Genomic DNA, 20935 nt, shown 5'->3' with positions numbered 1-20935 from the left:
CAGAGGCAGAGAGGGACAGAGGCAGAGAGGGGCAGAGGCAGAGAGGGGCAGAGGCAGAGAGGGGCAGAGGCAGAGAGGGAGAGATGGACAGAAGGGCAGAGCGGCTGTACCTCACACTGCAGGACAAACTGCTTCCCTCCCTTCATCTTCAGCAAAATGCATTTTTTGTCCTTGATCTGTGTTTCCTCCACCGTCGAAATCTGCTCCATGGTCAGCAGGTTTTGCTGAGGGATGAGAGGAACCAGTGAGAGAGAGAAGACGACGCCCCGGACCAACCGTACGAGTGAGGGACTCGGCCTGGGGGATTCTGACGCGCCATACAGCTGCCATTCCAACTACAGGCTGATACCCATAACCTGCCACACATGGACACCTATGCTGCAGGTTACCGGCTGAACCCTTAATCCAGACCCTTAACTAGAGTAACTCCAATACAACACCCAGTTATATGGATGGGTCTATAACGAAATATAACTATAAATATACGTATATTAATGTATAATAAATACAAATATTGGCAAAGACATCCAAAAAACAAAACCCATCAACTTTCACAGGCCAGGTCTCACTCTGCATGGTGATATTTTACCATTATTCTGAGGTAAAAGTTTCCTGCATCACACAAGGGGCCTGCTTGTGTCGTTTTTGCTAGTGCAAAAAGAAATGCAACCTCACGCCATTCACACTCACAGGCAGCCTATCTTCCTGCTGGAGGCTTCTGCTGTGGGTCATTTTCACAATTATTCATGGGAGGAAAAAAAAAAAAGTATAATAGTTGCTGTGGCTCAGACTGACTCGCGGGCAGGTTGTTGCTCTGCATATTAATGGAAATTAGAGCAAAGATTCAAAAAATATATAATTTATCAAATAAAAATAAAGGTCACAGACAAAATCCCAAGTAAGTATAAACATCACCGCTAATGAATATTTGTTGGCTGCCGCCTTCGCCTGAACGCTCTGGGGTCAGTAAGGCAGTTACCGGCCTATGCATGGGGAGCACCGTTTGTGAAGAAACGCTGTTACTGCCGTTACCTAGGAGACCGAACACAGCAACAACCAGACCGTTGCTGTGGCAGACACTACGGTGCACTGACGGGGGTCGGGGGCCAACAAGCTCTCTCTGGACACCTTGTCACATTCCTGCCTACTATTGGGCAGGTTTGAGGGACTGGGCCACACAGCGCCAGAGCGTAATATTTGGGAGGGGGGGGGGGGATCTCAGAACACTGGGTCTGGGCTGCTGGGGGGGGGGGCAATAGGGCAAGTAGCTTCTGGGAATGAAAGCGACAGCAGCCCCAGACTGCTATCCCAGGGTAAAAACTGCAGTTTCTGTTCCTGTTCCTTCTGTGTGACCAGCACACTCTGAATCTGCTCACTCTTCATAACCACAAGTAGCCCCGCAGTTGGGAATAACTGGAAGGGCACCAGTTTTGTTTCTGCCAAAGCGCTTCCTTCACTGCTCTGCCAGAACAGTCGCTGGTGCGTCCCATCTGCATCTCCACCCTCCCAACACGCGAATGGCGCTGAAATCCGATTAGAGATTCTGCCAAATGCAGGACAAACGTGGCCATGGCTGTGACCAGGTATTTCATTCAGCTCCACAAGCTGCATGTTTCTGAAATGTTGAGCAAAGATCTAGTTCCCAGCCACTAGCAGCTTTACCAGAGGAGAATGGTGCCCCCCCATACCCCCCCGGCTCCTACTGACAGACTCACCCGTGATTCCCCTTCTCCCCTCCACTCCAGGCGGTTAGGGAAGAGGTAGAAGTAGCGCCGTTGCCATTGGGTCAGGAAGGGGTTCCCAAGCTTCAGCATGTAGCCGTGCATGATGCAGTCCTTCCCCAGGGCGTAGTCTACACACACGCACACACACACACACACACACACACACACACGCACACACACACACACGCACACACACACACACACGCACGCACGCACGCACATACACAGAGGTCATCAGTACCCGTTGTAACACGACATGCTCGTTGGCACAGCAAACACAGGTCAAACACACCCAGGCTACACACACAGAGGGCAAACACACTTAATAACTGTACATTAGCTCAGCGTGGAACCTAAGCCTGACCATATTGTCAGAACGTGAGAGATGCGTCATTTCGAGACGTGGCGAGTCACGGCTGGTCAGGCCAAGCCCCGCGTACGGGCTTTGAAAAAAGACCCAGTGGACAGAAACCCCCGCCCCCCCCCGCCCCCCCCCGCAGCCTTACCCTCCTCGTGACCCTGCTGCTTGTTCTTGGCTCGCTTGCGGGTCTCATTCTTGTCCGTGTCGCTGTTGACGGCATCGTACACCGTCTCAGCTACCTCCTGCTGCCAGCGTTCGGAGATCACCAGCGGGAAGTTCTTGTAGAGCTCCTGGTCACTTTCTAAGAGCTGAGTGATCACACAGAGTGTGTCATTTTGAGCTGGAAGAGGACACCAGCTCAGCACACTAGTCACCATCTTAACCGCTAGGGACGGTTACGCAACAACACAGGAAGTTAGGGTACACTTCACAGAACTCTGTGTCATGCTGATAAAGCCTGACAGACCCGAATGGGTTTAACACACTGAGCGGCAGGGCCAACACGAAATTAGAGGCAGAACGAGGGAGGAAAGGACGATGGGCAGATTGAGTGTAGAGCAGATGGATGAATGAGGGGAGGACATGAGGAGAGGGGACGAAATGAAGGAGGGCCAGATGGACAAAACGTGAGAGGAGGAGATGAGCGAAGAGGGCAGATGGGACGAGCGAGCAGTGGATCAGTGGGTGAGAGAGGACAGCAGGACAGCATGGTGAAGAGGGAGGCAAAGGCGCCCTGACCTTGATGCCCTTGGTGTCTTCTTCGTCGAAGGAGCCGATGTCGAAAGCGTCTGCGGCATTGACCTCCCCCCTGGGGGGAATCAGGGGCGGGGAATACTGAGAAAAGAGAAGGCCGCTGGTCACTGGATGGGCAAAGCAATGGTTACCGCGGCAAGAGGCCACAAAAAAAAAAATTCCCACAGGGCAAAACCAAGCTTAGGGGAATTCATGGTGACATGAGGAGGTGTGTGTGTGTGGAATTCTTCCAGCAGCAAGAACAAAAGCTTTTTTGTTGAATCAGCTTGAATGCAGGGCTCCGTTATTCACCTCACAATAAGTGGGTGACACTGAAATTTTAAAGATATCAGCAGATGCTTTCATCCAAAAACGATTGTTGACAGAGAGCAGAGTCAGTGAGTCCCTGGAGTGAGTGGGGTAACAGGGCTGGTTCAGGGCCCCAATGGTGAGTGACAGTAAACTCCCTGCTTCTCTGAGCCACAGGGGAGATTTAGCTGAGCCACCTCAGAAAGTTCTGATCAACAGCAATGCCGTTGTGATTCAGTGTTTCTCGAACCTCTATGGAGAAGCGGGTGTCGAGGCTACAGGCGTGATGAGGAACCTCATCTCTGCTCAGCGGCACCTGGCACGGCACGATCGAGGGCGTCGGATCGAATGGACAAACTTCACGCGAAGCACGATAATGCCGCCCGTCTCCTCGTACCCACACAGGGTGCTCCGTAAGAGGAGAAACGCAAGCTGACCGCCAAATAATGCAGCTTCTTACTGCTGTGTCCAAGCTGCAGCTTGGGACAAAGACAAAGCATCTTACCTTCTGGAGATAGACCTGCTGCCAGTCAATGCCTTTGAAGAAAACATGCTCCTTCACCTCTGAGGCCCTGCGAGTAGAAGAGAATTCCCCATCGTTTCACTCTCAAAACTGTAATTTCATACCCCCTTCATATATGACCTTTCAAAGGTGCAATTCTGCGTCTGACCACCAGGTGACTGGAGAGCATGCTCTCTGCATGTAACGTATCAAACACGTGACCCATCCCAGAATGCCTTTCTCCAAAAGCCTATTCCTGCTTTCAAAACAGCAGCCATGAAGGTGATAAGAACTCAGCTCTTGCTCAACACATCCATCTGTTTGCAACTTCAAACATACGGCAAAGGCAAAAAAAAAAATCCCAGCACTGAACTTTACTAGGGCCCTCAAGTATTAAGCATTGCTTCATCAGACCACAACTGGCCTCTCTGAAAACAAACAGAATCTTACTACTTTACAAAACTGCCAAGAAGGTAACTTAAGATGCATTCTGGATGGACAGACGCCTTAGAGGCAGCAGCCAATGGGAGTTCTGGATGGACAGACGCCTTAGAGGCAGCAGCCAATGGGAGTTCTGGATGAACAGACGCCTTAGAGGCAGCAACCAATGGGAGTTCTGGATGGACAGACGTCTTAGAGGCAGCAGCCAATGGGAGTGCCTGTTCTACCATGACTGCATGCAAAAGGGAAGTTACTCAAAGTACCAGGTACTTGGGAGTGGGGGGGGACACTAGGATACAAAGGTTCAAAACCTGCCCCGTCTGCCCGGCCGGCTGCCAAAGCGAGCCGTAGAGACCACGTCTGGTGTGAGGGACGAGGTGCCGAGGCCACAGCTTGTGAATATACCCACCCACGCCACCATGGCGCAAAGGAGCGCAAGACAGGCATGAGCCAACACAGATGGGCCGCTTCTCATTTTCTACATAACGTCAAGCATGGAAATGCAGCACTGCGTGGGGGTCACGGGGACAGGAGCCTGCGCAGGGTTTGGCGGAGGAATATCAGCGTGGGGTTATAGGGGCAAACTGGTGTGCAGAAAAGGGTGATGCTGTGGGCACCAGGATGGGTGCGTGATGTACGGCCCCGTTATACACCCACACCGGGAAACACCTGAGCAAGATGCTAATGATCCAAGAACAGGTGCCGGAACCTTCTGCAGGTATCTGGAAATGTATTAAAAGGAGCAGGCAAACTGGTGCAGACATCGGGGAATTCATTCCCAATGTGAGCATCAGGTTTACAGGGAACATTAGCACCAGCGGGCATCGTGGGACGGCTGGGTGGCACCCGGCTCTCACCCTCTTCCCTGGCACCCCAGCCGCTTGGCCACGTCCCTCTGCAGCAGCCCCTCCAGCAGCGACTTCAGCTCCGGTGAGAAGGAGTCTGGCAGCTCCACGTTCTGCAAGAGCGGGACGAGCGGTAAGGGAGTCAAAGCAGAGAATCAGTGTCCCGCCCAACAGCCCGTGCCATAAAGAATACCACCGGCGGGGGGCTAACGGCACAAAGAGCAGCGAATAACACAGAACTGTGGCGTGGTGCAGTGAGGCGGCACCCCTACCGGGCTGGCAGCCCCACGCCCTCTGCACACGGATCCAGTGCCGCTCTCTCAAAGGGCTCCGCGTCATTAGCTACGGCTCATTGGTTATGGTCTGTGTAGGAAGTGCTCAGCGTTTCAGACTGATCTGCAGGATGGGGGGGGGTCTGCAATGGCTATAATCGAATATCCAATATAACTGCCTCACTGTAATCTCCTTTATTACAAAGGATGCTTCTTCCTTCAACAGCCTGCATTGCAAAGACAATCACATACGAGAAGAAGCAGAGGAATCAGATGTTGCTTCAGAGGCAGATCCCGTGTTTCTTGGAGCTCAGAACTACATCCGCGATGAGCCAGGAAGAAAAATAAATTCCGCTCAGGGAGGAGGGGGATTGAAGACCGCAATTTTCAGGAGAGCCGTTTAAATCAATTCTATATGAACTAAACTGGCTGTAATTGAAAGCTTCATCTATCGAACGCTGCACAGAAAGATGAGCTTTTGTTTTTATATAAACATGGCGTTTCAGACTGGGACAAAGCATTTAACATAATTACGCTGACCTACTTCCTGTGTACACTCAGCACGGCCGTGCTTTTTCCTGCGAGCTCTGCAATTCGAAAACCACTCAGATAGCCCTTCTTAACCCCTAAGATTACTCTACAAAACCAACTTGGTCTTGGGGACACAGGCCCTGCAACAGTTTAGGCTTAAAGAAGCTGAATGTGCAGCTGATTTTCCAGTTATAGCTTTTTAGGGTCAGTCTCGGGTCAGTCTCAGGGGCTGTTCTCAGCTGTTCTCTCCATGAATTCTGCTCTATGGTGCCAGAATCATAGTGGCTGCTTCACACTACTCTCCTTCTGCTGTAACGTAAAGCAGAATTTTGGGTAAAAATCTGAAAATGACTGCCAGTCTGCCCTGGGTACCTCCCAGCCCGGCGGCTGCTTTGCCATCCTGACGACGATAAGTGGTTGGAGGATGGATGGATTGATGGAGTAAAAACAAGAATTGAGCTGGAGCTGGCATTCGGCCCGGAATTGTCCCCTTACCATGGTGAGGGTCATGCGGTCGATCTCGTGCTTGTCTTTGGTCTTGTGCTGCCGGAATGGGCTGTGCCTACACAGAGGTACGGCGCCAGGGTCCGAGGCGAACAAAGGGGTGCGGGAGGCAGAGGGGACAGACGAGAGACACAAGGAGGAGACGAGGTCACACGCACCGTCATTTTCACCAGCCTTAAGCGCATCATTTAAAAAGCTAAAAAAGTCCTGGTGATGAAGGGAGCACTTCCTGTGCGGGCCAGCCTGTGCGGGCCAGCCTGTGCGGGCCAGCCTGTGCAGCAGGCCTGGCTGCTCATGCTGACCCCTGCCCTTGCCCACTTTGAAGTGTCCAAACACACAGACAATCATCAATAGAGCCAACCCCCCCCCGTATCTGACTCACACTGTCCAGTCCCCGTTTCAACCCCCAAACACCCCCCACCAGCTACCTTCCTCTGAAGCCTGCGAGGTAACCAGCCCCCCCATTCTGGGCTAAGGCCTCTGACATTTAAACTTTACTCTTTACATCAAAGGACGGGGTGCTAAGGGCACAAATAGATAGAAACACACACACACACACACACACACACACAGACAGACAGGCAGACACACACACACACACACACACACACACACACAGACAGACACACACACACACACACAGACAGACACACACACACACACACACACACACACACAGACAGACACACACACACACACACACACACACACACAGACAGACACACACACACACACACAGACAGACACACACACACACACACACACACAGACAGACAGACAGACACACACACACACAGACAGACACACACACACACAGAGACACACACACACACACAGACAGACACACACACACACACACAGACACACACACACACACACACAGACACACACACACACACACACAGACACACACACACACACACAGACACACACAGAGAGACAGACAGACACACACACACACAGAGACAGACAGACACACACACACAGAGAGACAGACAGACACACACACACACAGAGACAGACACACACACACACACAGAGACAGACACACACACACACACAGAGACAGACACACACACACACACACACAGACACACAGACACACACACACACACAGACACACACACAGACAGACAGACAGACAGACAGACACACACACACACACAGACAGACAGACAGACAGACAGACACACACAGACAGACAGACAGACAGACAGACACACACACACACACACACACACACACACACACACAGCTCACCCTCTCAGCAGCTTGAACAGCATGCAGCCCAAGGAGAACCAGTCGGCGCTGCTGTCATAGGCAGTTCCCTTCTGCAGGACCTCTGGTGCCATGTACCCATGAGTCCCCCTGTGAGAAGACAGGCGTGAGCGGTCCAGCTCACACAGACAGACACTGCGCACAAATTCCTGCTTGGAAAGGGAACAGCGGAGCAACATGGTTGCCATGGTTACAGACGGGGGTGGGGGGTGGCTGAGGATACTCACACACTGGCGTGGGGTTTCTTCTTAGAGAAATCGCAGGCCAGGCCCAGGTCAGAAATTCGCACGTGGCCATGTTCATCCAGGAGGATGTTGGCGGGCTGTGTGGAGGGGGGCGGGCAGAACAGGGTCAGAACGACACAACCCGACCAAACCAGAGCTCCGACCAGAAGCCAGCAGGCATTCCCAGCACAGCCCTGAAGGGTGTGAGGAAGCAGCCACCAGAAGTGATGTCCCCCCCTCCTCTCTAATAAGGATGGGAAAAACCTCCCAGCCCTCAGCCCACCCCCTAAGGATGGAGGGGAAGCCCATCAGCCAGTCAGGTTTGCCCTTGTTGATGGTCCATGGGGTTACCAGGGCGACCGTGCGCTGAATTACCGAGCCCGCCTTGTACACACTCCCAGTGAATAAACCCTGCCAGGCGTGGAGAACAAACTCTTCGTGAGCATGCAGTCAGACACTCCTCCTGCTACACGTGAAGGTGTGTGTTTGCAATGACTGGTATGTCACACACATCACACTCCTGAAGGGGTTTTTAATATGTGGGGTTACAGACCAAGACCCACTACACTTTGCTCTGCTGCAAGCCTAAGCGAGGCTTTACTGCGTAAAGGTGACAAACCCCCGAGCGGATAGCGGGTGGCACTGTGCCCCCCCCTCCCTGGCCTGGCCTGGCCTTTATTCTGTGCCCCAGTTAATTTCTCCCCACTTTCACGCTTCACTGTCTCCGGTGGGGGTCTGGAATTGACACCAGCCATTGCGACTGCCAACAATTAGCATCGTCTGCTAACTGAATCTGCGCATTTCCCCAGGGCATGGGGGGCTCAGACAGGGCGCGTAGGTAAGACAGACAGACTGGTTGAACCCGAGAGGCACCGCAGAGCCGCAGCCAAGCCTCCTTGTCTGCCGCGAGAACGGCTTGCGGACGAACATCACATGAAGTCAGGGAGATAATCACTGGACGGTCCGATTAGAGATGCTGCCAGGTGCTAAAAATCCTTCCCTCTCAACCAAAAAAAATAAACAAATAAAACAAACAAACTACAGCAGCTCCTTTCCCCACTGAGCGATAGTACAGGAAGCAGTCATGAGAATATTCCAGAAATCTGCCTTTCATTACCACCACTGGTCCCTTTCCAGGAAATAGACACCTTCTTCGCGTTGTTCTAAGTAACCTGCTCCCACCTACTCTCAGTTTCTGAAGGTCTACCAAAGTACGCTATACAGAGAAACACCATAAAGGAAAAGCATTCAATTTTAGCCTTTGTATCAAGTCAGGCTATAAGCTTGGCTGAATCAACCTGAAAATTTGTCACCTTAAATTGCAGACAGTAAAGCAGCCAAAGGCTCACAGGCATCTTATATGGGCCTTTTAAATGGTTTAATATTGTGGGGAGGAGTAGAGGGATGAGACCGGCTTGCATCTCTTGCCTTGAGGTCCCTGTAGACGACAAAGCGGTTGTGCATGTGCTCCAGGCCCAGGATGATCTCGGCGGCATAGAAACGCATCTCCTTCTCGCTGAAGACGCCGTGCTGGGACAGGTGATAGTGCAGGTCGCCACCTGGCCAGAGGGGGGGGGAGCAGGGATGGTCCAGGAGCGGCAGATGAAAGGGAGAGGGGGGGGGGGAAATCAATATTTTTTGAAGGCCATTTCAGGCCAAATAACCTTTAAATGGTCACGTGAGAGGACTGAGAAGCTTTAAAAAAAAAACAAAAAAAAAAAACCTTATGAATAGAATAAGCAGTACAAAGGCAGGATGGGTGAAATAGTTAGGGATTAGTTTTATCCGAGCACATAGTAACCCAAGGAATCATTTAACCCAAGATATCTTCTAAGCCTCAAGTAAAGCAGTAAAGCGTGTTTCAATAAACTGTTGAGCAGCAGGCTAGTTCAGCACAGCCAGCCTGTTAAGGGACGTTCCCAGACACCCGCGAAGCTCTCTTACGCAAGAGCGGTTTTCTAAGGGAAAGACCTCTGTACTGTAACCTGGAAACCCATTTAGTCATAATACAATTAATAGTATCAACTGTATTTATAACACAGGAGTATTAAAAAAATTTTTAAAAAGTGTCTGTGACAGGCGGCAGCGTTTAGGCAGGCAGGCCTCCTGCTGGTAATGAGCGACGGACCGGCTTGGGGCGTGTTGCTATGGCGATGGAGGAGCGTCTGGGAGCTGTTTATGCTGGGGGCCCTTTGAGAAAGGCGCGCCACATGGCAGGGCGGTTGGCAGCTCCATGGGGGCGGCCCCTCTGCGTAAAGACCGCCCGAGCGTATACAGCTGGGGAGCCGGGCGAATGCTAAGGGGAGCAGGGCGAGCGCTAAGGGGAGCCGGCCGGGTGAGCGCTAAGGGGAGCCGGCCGGGCGAGCGCTAAGGGGAGCCGGCCGGGCGAGCGCTAAGGGGAGCCGGGCGAGCGCTAAGGGGAGTTGCCGTGCAGGGAGACGAAGAGCTTGGTGCGGCCTCTTACCGTTCATCAAGTCCAAGATAAAGCAGAGCTTGTCAGGAGTGTGGAAGGCATATGTCATACACACGATGAAGGGGCAATCCTGCAGGGGGCAGTAGAGTGTCCCACTCAGAAATTAACATGCATATGTCCACCGACCGCGATTCGATAGTAAGGACTACTCATCAGAGGTCAGTTACGACGAAACGGCCATCAGGAAGCCAAACAAATCAAATCGATCACAGAAACACTACTACAAGCCATCAATGCCTTTTCCAAATGAAAGGAAAAAAAAAAACAATTATTGATAAAGTTGTGTGCAGATATACAAAATGTGTGCCGGACAAAAGAGTGCAGCACAGCGTTTGGTGGGTGAGGAGAAGGCCCTGATCTAGACGTGTGCATGTGTGTGCGCACATGTGTGCGTGTGAGAGAATCCAGCAGGTGCAGATACTGACCCCAGTGCTGACCAGCGACAGCATGATCCTCTCATTAAGCGCCAAAGTCTCGCCCTGCTTCATCTTGATCCTCTTTTTGTCCAGACACTTCATCGCATACCTTGGGAGCGTGCCACACACAGATTGCCATCATGGGTTTGTTCGGAAACAACCTGATCGCATTTCTCCAAAACCACCCAGCGCAGACGGCAGAAGCCCAAAGCTCACATCTTTCCTGTGTCTGCCTTCCGGCAGCCGTAGACCTCGCCGAAGCCACCCCTGCCGATGATCCGGTGGACGCTGAAGTCGTTCATCGTCAGCTGAGAACGATTGGGAAGAATGGTTTAATCGCTAGTGACAGAAGGCAGAGAATGTGGATCCATCAAGGATACATGCCAACCCAAGGACATCTGCATGCTCAGTGAGAGCCAAAGGTAACATGCTCACGGACTCAGACATCTTCCTGCATGCTGTGAGGCTGCAGACACACCCAGACCTCACAGCCAACGCACAGGGCGGCACCGGTACGTTCTCACAGGTGTAAACATGCAAAAACGCTTCTCCTCAGATGGAAACTTGCTCCTTTCAAAAACAGACTCACATGGATGTTGAGCTCGACATTCTTCCACTGGCAGAAGCGAGTGAACTTGTCACTGGGGAGGAGGGAGAGACAAAAAGGTGTTATCGATCGCTGCCGAGGCTTATGCCAGTGCAGATGACACTCGATGACCTCCTCAGAGAGATAAACAGAGAAGCACGACACGAAATCTGACGGCCCAAAGAAGGAGGTGGGAGTGGGGGGTGGATAGACGAGACAAGAGTGAGTGATGAATTGGACAAAGACTCGCACTACCAATTCTCAAGACAGACCAAAGGGCGACACATTCAGGGTTAAGGTCATTCTAATCACACTTCAGGGTTCACCTTTCAATGAATTTCTGAAAGATCTTGCCCCGCAGACTGTCGCAGATCTCCACAATGTAGGGCTGGCAGAAACACAGATAAGAGGGGAGAAGTCAAAACACCACTAAGAAACACTCCAGTCCACTTTCATCTATCAGCCTTTGACTGACCCTGAGTAGCCAGTACTAACTGCTGAAGGTGATCAAATGCTAAGAAGCTAGAATGCTGTGTGTTGATGGGGAGGCCTCACCTGGAAGAGGGTAGGAGGCACCTGCTTCTTGGCCAGGTGAGACTGAACGTGGTCCACTGCCGTCTTGGAAAAGGGCTGCATGGGACAGACGGACACAGACAGCTGTCAGGCAGGCCCTGCAGCAGCGGCACAAGGCCCCAACCCACAGGAGGGGAGGCTAATCTCTGCTGAGCCTTTTCTGCTAGTCTGAGCATCCTGACATTAGAATAAGACCCGTTCGGACAGACAGGACCCATCGGGCCCGTTCCCTGCAAGGCTGCCAAAACCCAGAACATCTATGCATATGCACGAGAGATTTTACTAGAACAAGCTGTTTAATTCTTCACGCACTGCTCCGCAGGGCAGGGTGTCTTTTCTGAGGGATCCGCACCTTGCCAGAACCCCAAATCGCAGAAGCACTCCAATCCGCATAGCAGATTTACCAGCTTAACCTTTCCTAATGGAAAGCCCTTTTACACGTTTGCACAGTATATATCCTGACATAAGGCTGATTATGAGAGGCTCCCTTTAGGGATCCGAAGCCCTAACCTTTGTCTGGGGAACGTTTGGGTTTTTGAGCATCAGCAATACTGATACCTGGTAGCAATGAGATGCTGCCGGGCGCCAAGATGGCGGCACCCAAACCAGCATCGTGGCGAGGAAGATGCCCGTCTGCTTACTCACAGGTGGCATTAACGCGTACAGCCATCCCACACACAGCCAGGTGCACAACTACGGCGCAGACTGCATCCATCAAACGGCTGTTTGACATCAAATATGCCGCCATGCCGGCCGGGAGGAGCCAAGCCTGCCGCAGTAATTGTTCTGTTCAAAGTAAGAAGCACAACCTAATCACAACTGTATCAAAGGAGCAGCCAGACTCTCCGGGGTGCCTGACGTTCTCAGCTGCGGTAATATCGCCATTCAGACTCATCAGCCTCATCAGCTCTAATCTGTCCACAGAGTGACGGCAAATTCGAGCCTTGACTGCTCCCCACATTACTGCAATCTCCTGCTTGCCAGGAGCAAAATGAATGCCAGCGCCCAAGAGGGTCTCCATCTTAAAGTGCAGCTTACATTCATGTGCCACAGTATTCTTGTTGCCTAAAATGTCACAGAAGATATTCCCCCCTTTGGATAAAAAGAAACATCTTTCGGCAGCTGAATCTTTTTGCTGATTATCTATAACCAGGAAACCTTTCAGGGTGGAAAGGAGCAGGTTTGGCGGGGGGCCTGCTTTATGCCCCCATCCCCACACCTGCTGCTCACTGAAAGCAGACTGGGCAGCAAAGAAGCCAAGTCCTTAAGAGGGGGGGGCTGCAAGCAGTCGACGTCTGTGGATGGGGAAACTCATCCACTGCAGATACGGGTAACACGGCAACAAATGATGCAACAGGTTTGGCTCTCAGTGTTTGTCTGCACACCATACAGGCTTATTGCACACAAATATAACTTTTATTTTAAATAGAGCCAACAGGAAAATGTTATTAACATACTACACTGTATGTAGTTCTTCAAAGACATGTTTCATTCCAAACACAAGCAGTGTTTCACCTGAAATAGAGTGTGATGGGAGTTTATTTGAGGTGTGGGTCATAAGGGAAATAACAGAACAGCTTATTACTCTGCAAAGGAGCAGTGGAGCACATATTAGCATTTCTAGAAACCACACAATTAAAACATGCTAAAGGCTACAGGCGCAGCGCAGCTTAACCATCTTTCTGTTCACTCCCTTCCCACGTCCCACTCGTTTGGAGTCTGTTTATTAATTACATTATACATCATTTTCATAATTTTTTTAAATATTACTACAGAGGCGTAGGTAAATCCAACAGAAAAGACCAGGCGTCTGCAGTAACCTGCCACATCTCAAGATGTCAGCAAGAAAGAAAGATCAGAGAAACCCTAGACGATAAAACTTATAAAATTTATAATTTGGTGAAATAAATATGCCCCCCACCCTGGTACCCGATTCCCCTGGAGTGAATTCGGAATCCCAATCCAGGTGGCATGCCTAGAGAGGGTGTCACTCAGGATTAGGACCTTCTGCTGAGGAGACACGTAAAGGCCGTGTGTGTGTGTGTGTGTGTGTGTGTGCGCGTGCGTGCGTGTGTGTGTGCGCGTGTGTGTCGGGGCGCTTACATGAGAGCAGGACAGCAGCTCCTTCATTATATAGACGTCATAGATCTGTCGGCTCCGGCAGATTCGATCCTCTTCCGAGTCCAGCTTCTCGTACTCCTTAATCTGCAACAAGAATGTGGGACGACTGTAATACAGAGGCTCATCAACGCAGGCCTGAATGCGGCCCACAGCCCTCAATCTAACACGTAAAGCAGCCCCTCTGGGGTCGGATCGGCTTTAATCTCGACCGAGAAGGAAGCTGCACTGAACCGCTGCTGCCTCGTCCAGCAAAAGGCATCTCTGGGTCACTTTTAGGTTTATCTGGTCAGCAGTAGCAAACAATAAGTTATGTAATGGTCAAAAATAATATACAATAATTAAAAATTAAGTCTCAGCAAGTGTCTTATGAGGGTTTACCCTACATCTGCAAATAGGGAGAGATTATTTATTTTTTTAAAAGGACGCATGATTTGGGTCTCATGTGCGGGTTTTTATTTATTTATTTTTTGGAAGCACAGCCCCCCCGGGGCCTTAACACAGAAACACAGATGCACTGTTAAGGCAGCACCCTGGAAAAAAGGTAGAGGAGGAATTCTGATTGGAGATCTATGCAAAGGGGCAGGTTTGGCAGCCCAGTGCCATTCTGGATAAATTGCAGTACCCCGACAGGAAGCCCCCCCCCAAGAATTTATCCCATTTACACCCCTACAGAATTTAACTGGAACAGCTCCAGGGAAGTACTTTCCTTCGGCTGACAAGCACTTGTCCTTGACATGGCTACTTGCTGCACAGGTGGTCATAATTCACAAAGTCAGTGGGACTAAGGTTAGGTTATAAGATCTCGGATGTTAGAAGTGGATAGCACCTGCATTAATACAACTTCATGAGACATCCTTGCAACCTTTTACTTGCCAGGTATGTCCCTCACATTGGATCCATTCATGAGCAAACTACCTGGCTAACAAACACCGTATCCTTCTCCCCACACTGTCCTGGGCAGCCTTTCCCCTCCCCAACATCCTGACAACACCTGCTTGCAACTCTTGATCTTACGAAATGTTCTAGGGCCCACTTGCCCATTCAGCAAGCATGTTTGGCAGCTGAGATCTCCTACCTCTTCATAGAATTTGAGCTGTGGGACGGCCTCATCGATCTCATTCATACAGAAATCTTTGAACAACAGGAACCCTGAAAAAGAGAGAAGGAACACACATTGTAAAGGCATGATTTTGCCTTTGCCTGCGAATTCCAATAGTTCCCAAAAGGAACATCATGTTTCTTCGGGATGTTCCTGGATTTTTAAAAGGAACTATAAGGGACAAGAGAGGCTAATTCATACAGTAAAACAAGTATTTTTTAAAAGGCGGTATTAAGGAGGACACTGACAGGCAGAGTATCTTGCCGACGAAGCTCTGAAAGGCTGCTGCCGTTTCACAGTCTCCCAGTCAAACCTCTTTGACCTTCGGTTCAACAATTCCTGCCTAAGGGGCTACTGGGACAGCAAATGTAATAACCCCACACCTTCTGCAACTGGCCGAAGCAATCATTACCTCATTGGAGTCCCCTGGGAAGTGCCACAGTAATTGTGTGGCAACAGTGGTTTCCCAGAGCATCAAACCAAGACATCCAGGCCATTGGTCAAGCAATGGTTGTTGTAGAACAAGAACACGCACGCACGCACGCACGCACGCACGCACGCACGCACGCACGCACGCACGCACGCACGCGCTAGTGTTTGGCAGTATACTGGTTCATACCGAAAACTTTTTTCACATTGTTATGATATGAATGGCGTACCGAAATACCGCTTTAAATAGCCTACACAACGTTCAGAAAGTACTGCAGCTGGAAACTGTTTAAGCGGGGGGCCTTTCCACTGCCGCACCGCTAGAAATGTACCGCGAAAGATCAGAAACGGAAGGAATAGCTGACGCTGGAGTTGAAAATAATGAGACACTGGGGTTGTCCAAAATACTGATTTTCAGATACTAAATCGATATTAAAAATTAGTATCTGATTAGATACTCATTCTGACCATTGATACTAACAGTGTGGTTTTCGCCTCATTCGCCAAACTTCACATAGCACTACTACAGTACAGGTGCACGCACACGCACACACACTCTCAATAGCCGCTGAACGCGCTCGCGCTGGTTAATACTCACATACCGAGTTGGCCGAACATGGCATAAAGTGCCGTTTGGAAGTATTCTGCAGATGAGCATGGAAAGCCTAAGGATGCTACAAACGGTGCTACAAAGTTGTGACACAAAGTCAAGTAGCACGTCAAACTTGCCGAAGCATCTTAAAGACCGACATACTGGTCTTTATGAGAAATCTCTCGACTCGAGGTCAGTAAAGCTCGCGTTCCACCAACACGGAACTATTAAACACTTATCAAAAATGTTAACTTGACCGGCGCACACTTTACAACATTAGCTGTTTATCTCTAAGCAGTTAGCCAACAAACACAAAAAATGTGTTTGAAAAATACCGTGATATAATTTTTTGGTCATACTGTCCAGCTCTAACGCATGCGTGCAAGACCATCTCCATTTCACTCTGATACAGCACTGGCACTCAGATCCTGCAAGTCCATGAAGATCTCCTTCAGGTGACCCCCAGCCAATCACATGCTCGTTTCGGTCTCCAGTGTGTATCTGAGGCAGGAAATCAGGAATCCTAACAGGCTCAGTATGCTTGCACAAAGTGCAGCAGCCTAGGATGAGCTCTGCAGCTGTCGCTATAGCAACCTGAAAACAGTGGCAGCAAGTGCAGGGGGAGGAGGGGGTGCTGCAGTTAACCAGCCTGCCACTTAAAATTGTAACAAATGCAATTATATTTAATGGCAGCTTCAAGTTATTCAAGTAAGAACGATAAAAGAAAAAGAAACTTCAAGTTAGTCAAGTAAGCACAATAAAACACACACACAGACGGATAACTGTTTCAATTAAACAGAAGCCATCTTCAATCCTCAAGTGGGCCATCATCTTCCCACAAGCCATCGATTCTGGCGATAAAGCAGGGATCCAACAGCACAGAGATAATGTTCGCAGCTCAGCAAAGGGCAAAAATTAAAAAAGACTAAAATTATGGGGGATAGGCGCAGTGGCGTTGGCGGGGCAGAGGTCAAACGGCCATCCATCAGCGTGGTAGCTTCCGCATTAGCATTAGCTAATTAAGGACGTTTAAAAAGGCAGCTAATTTGTGTGGTAATCGGATCAGGTTGGAATAATAGTGCTGTAGAAAAAGCAGACCACTCAGATCCTACAAGTGCCTGAAGATCTCCTTCAGGTGACCCCCCGGCCAATCACATGCTCGTTTGGGTCTCCAGTGTATCTGTGGCAGGAAATCAGGAATCCAAATGGGCTCAATATGCTAGCAGAGGCTTCACAAAAACAAATAAGTCACTGTTTAAATAAATGTGTGATTGTTTTAACCAGGATAAAAAAAGCTTTTCATTAAGAAATTAATCACTCAAGAGTTTTTATATTTAAAGTGACTGGGCTCCATTGGGGCTGGGCCAGACACCCCCCCCCCCCCCCATCCCAAGGCTCTCTCGTCTTCTGCTCTGCTCTGAGAGCAGGAAGCACCAGTAATTGCGTGCTAAACCCCCCTCCCCCCCAAAAAAAAAATTAAATTAAATTTTAAAAAAAACTCCTCGTTCCGCTTGGTCATGCTTATCTTTCTCCGCTCTCCTCTTCCCCTTTTTCCTTTATCACCCACTTCTTGCGCCATCCCCCCCCCCCCCATTTCACACAGCGGCCGTTAGCTATAAGCAAGGCATTTGCTGCACACAGATGGGAGGTTCGGCACACGTGACGGCAGCGTGTGGATCATTAATGGTCTGACTCCGGCAAGCGGAGCACAGCAAGCCCATCCCCCTAACAACTTAACATGGCAGTTCATACAGACCAGCATTAACTGCCCTCTCACCTTTCATTTCCTCGTGGGGGAGTTAGCACAGCTCTAATAAAGTCTTAACATTGCTGAAAGGCAAAGCTTCTTCAAAGCTACGCTGGTCGCCGCATCTCCCAGGGTAATCCTCTGCTTATCAACATGAATTTTTTTCTGAACAAGCCCCCATCCCAAGTACATGAGCCCGAGGTGTGAGCGCTCTGTAGGAATATCCAAATCAAACCATCTGAACTATTAATATCACTGACATTAAATGTACTCTCATGCTCCAATCAACAAAAAGCAAATTACCTTTTATTCAATATTTACAGAAATTTACAAACATGGTGTTTGCTCCCCCCATAAATACAATTAATTTGAGCTAGCATCTATGCAAACAGCCAGCGGCCAAGAACTTGCAGTCCTTCTACGGCAAGAGCTTGTCTGTTGGTAATATTCCCCAAAGCGTCAGATAGGATTTTTTTCTCAGAATAATCTCCTGCATAATGTGAACTGGACACGTGCATGTGAGCTACTTAATTGAACCCCCACCTGAATGAGGAAATAGCTGATAATGTGGTAATAGAGACAAAATATCAACATTTGTGGAACATTATGGAAGGAGAACATTCACTTTCAGTTTCAAATTTGGGCAAGTCAGGATCAATGGAAGACTGATTTAGATGGGAGGGGTATATGCATTGGGTTTTGATTTGTTTTTTGAGGGGGAGCATAACCTTTCCAGAGTATGGAAGATTTGTTACAGCATAACCTGAACTTCTTATTCCGTCAACAAGGAGGTGGGAAATTAAGTTTTGAATAATCCAAGCCATGCATCTCCTTGTGGCGTGTGCTCCTGTGCAGACGGGCCTGGCCTGCGGTGGCTGACGGGCTGAGAGTAACACTAACAAAGGCAGCGCTGTCCCTTCCTGCCTGCTCATTCGCTATCAGTGCGGAAGTGTGCAGCTGAAACACACACAGACACACACACACACACACACACACACACACACACACACAGACACACACAGACACGCGCACACACACACACACACACACACGCGCACACACACACACACACACACACACACGCGCACGCACACACACACGCATGTAGGGTAAACATATCCTTATGGGGACCGGTCATTCATTTCAATGGGAAAAATGCTAACGCTAACTATGACAACCTTAACCCCTACCCTGCCCTAACCATAACCATAAGTAACCCAACAAAATACAAGAGTTTTTGCATTTTTAGTTTTTTCATAGCAGTCACCGATTTTTATAAAATAGAGTTTTCCCTTATGGGGACCAGGAAACCGGTCCCCATAAGGGGGAAAAAAACGGATACTTATCACGTTATGGGGACATTATGTCCCCATAAGGATAGGTAAACCAGCTCGCTCACTCGCTCGCTCGCACGCACGCACACACACAAACACACACACACACACACACACACACACACAGCAGACTGTGACAATCTATTTTGGGTTCAGCCGTCATCCCTCTGCCTCACAAGGCTTCTCACTTCCTCTGGGCACTGGTTTCCATCCAGTCCACACACACACACACACACACACACACACACACACACACACACACACACACACACACGGCAGGTCATTTCAGACTGGACCCAGTAAGAGGAACTTAGTGGGAACTGAGAGCTGCAGGTTTCAACACGACACCCCACCACCCGCAACACGGCTTCCTGGTTCTTGCAAAGTAGAAAAACAATTTTAGACCTGAAACCACACACACAAGTCTTTAGGCAGATGTGAGAATATTCTGAGAAGCAGGAGTCCTAAATCTTAGTCTACACAATCATTTCTTCACATTCATCTCAGTTTGTTTACAATCTCGAACTACATGGAAGTAGCCATTTAAAAACGGGGCTTCATCATCAGTAAGAAATGCATTTACAGTTAATCAAAATATAAGCAAGCAAAAAATTAAGATCTCACACAGTTAAATGTCTAATCTATTTTATTTACACTTGTCTAAGTGCTGCAACTTTGCTGATAGTGTACCATAAAAACAACTGGATCCAGAACAGCCAAGACTAACAATGTTTAAATAACACTGAGCGCAAATGAACTCATTTACAGGCAGGTCTCAGTTTGCCCCCCATACTGAGTGCAAACATATTTTCAGTTATCAGATCAAAACCAACGTTAAAAATGGGTATTTTAAGATCAAGGTGCATCTGAAAGACTTTGTGCACTGGGGGTGGGTGAGGCATCAGGGAGAGACTCTGCTCTAAGAGCCACTGGAAGCAAGAAGCCACAGACGTCACATTTGTCCAACCACACATGAGCACTACATACATTCCAAGTGTCTTATTTCAGTGACAATCATCAGTTCAAAGTTTCTTTTTAATCTGGCTCAAAACAGTAAACCTTAAATGTTATTACTGCCAATACCGGATATTAAGCAAATCAAATAATGTGACTATTTCTCTATTAGTAACCATAAGTCTAGATGCTGATTAAAATTTTAAAAGGTGAATGTTATTTTATACATTTCACCATCATAGAAATGAGCATTTCTGTAGCGCTCAAGAAACCTGGGACACCTAATGCGCTGGGCAGATCTTAAACTGATAAGTTTCTACAGGGGCGATTGTGTCACACTGATACAGAGACAGCAGCAAAAAACCCAGCCACATACGGAAAGAGAGAGTCGCCGCTGCTGTCCATCTACGCCACTGACATGGTGAGAAAATGCTTCTGCAGTCCGAACCCTCACAGAAAACAGAAACGCAGATGCTCAGACAGACAGAGAAATGCAGGCATAGACTCCAGTCCTCCGTGTCCGTCAGTCTGGAGCAAGAAAAAAAAAAAATTGCACAACAGAGGACAGAGTTTATAAACAGGGCTGGGCCTCTCGCCAAGAGCTGCACACAGAGCAAGAGAGTGAGCGAGGGAGAGAGAGAGCAAGACAGAAATAGAGGGTATGTGAGAAAGAAAAGGAAACGGGGTTTGATGGGAAACAAGCAGCCGAGGCGGAGAGACCCATGTGGTGTGACTCGTATCCCGAGTCACACCACATGGCTGATCAGTGTGACTCGGATCCCGAGTCACACTGATCAGCACGCAGCTTCTAAGCCATGCATTCAGCCCTGGGCTCTGATTAGCCCTCCCAAGCCAAACACACATTCTGCTTCCTGGAGGACAACGCAC

The 20935-nt window shown here is 49.4% G+C and overlaps 1 protein-coding gene across 1 annotated transcript in view; it reads right to left on the bottom strand.

The window, feature by feature from the left end:
- The window catches only part of grk3 (G protein-coupled receptor kinase 3), a 45308-nt gene that overhangs the window by 4619 nt on the left and 19754 nt on the right, over positions 1–20935 (bottom strand). Inside the window, exons 3-20 of the mRNA XM_023826466.2 lie at positions 14968–15041; positions 13875–13976; positions 11754–11828; positions 11525–11586; positions 11202–11253; positions 10829–10920; positions 10622–10721; positions 10188–10266; positions 9152–9282; positions 7727–7821; positions 7482–7589; positions 6213–6279; positions 4927–5027; positions 3632–3698; positions 2824–2919; positions 2231–2393; positions 1716–1852; positions 111–224 (exon numbers count right to left, since the gene is read on the bottom strand). Of these exons, the coding sequence (XP_023682234.1) occupies positions 111–224; positions 1716–1852; positions 2231–2393; positions 2824–2919; positions 3632–3698; positions 4927–5027; positions 6213–6279; positions 7482–7589; positions 7727–7821; positions 9152–9282; positions 10188–10266; positions 10622–10721; positions 10829–10920; positions 11202–11253; positions 11525–11586; positions 11754–11828; positions 13875–13976; positions 14968–15041 (1715 nt within the window). The remainder of the gene's footprint in view (positions 1–110; positions 225–1715; positions 1853–2230; positions 2394–2823; positions 2920–3631; positions 3699–4926; positions 5028–6212; positions 6280–7481; positions 7590–7726; positions 7822–9151; positions 9283–10187; positions 10267–10621; positions 10722–10828; positions 10921–11201; positions 11254–11524; positions 11587–11753; positions 11829–13874; positions 13977–14967; positions 15042–20935) is intronic.

The sequence above is a fragment of the Paramormyrops kingsleyae genome, chromosome 7 (genome assembly GCF_048594095.1).
Source record: "Paramormyrops kingsleyae isolate MSU_618 chromosome 7, PKINGS_0.4, whole genome shotgun sequence".
NCBI classification, from domain to species: domain Eukaryota; kingdom Metazoa; phylum Chordata; class Actinopteri; order Osteoglossiformes; family Mormyridae; genus Paramormyrops; species Paramormyrops kingsleyae.
This window is presented reverse-complemented; position numbering and strand designations above follow the sequence as displayed.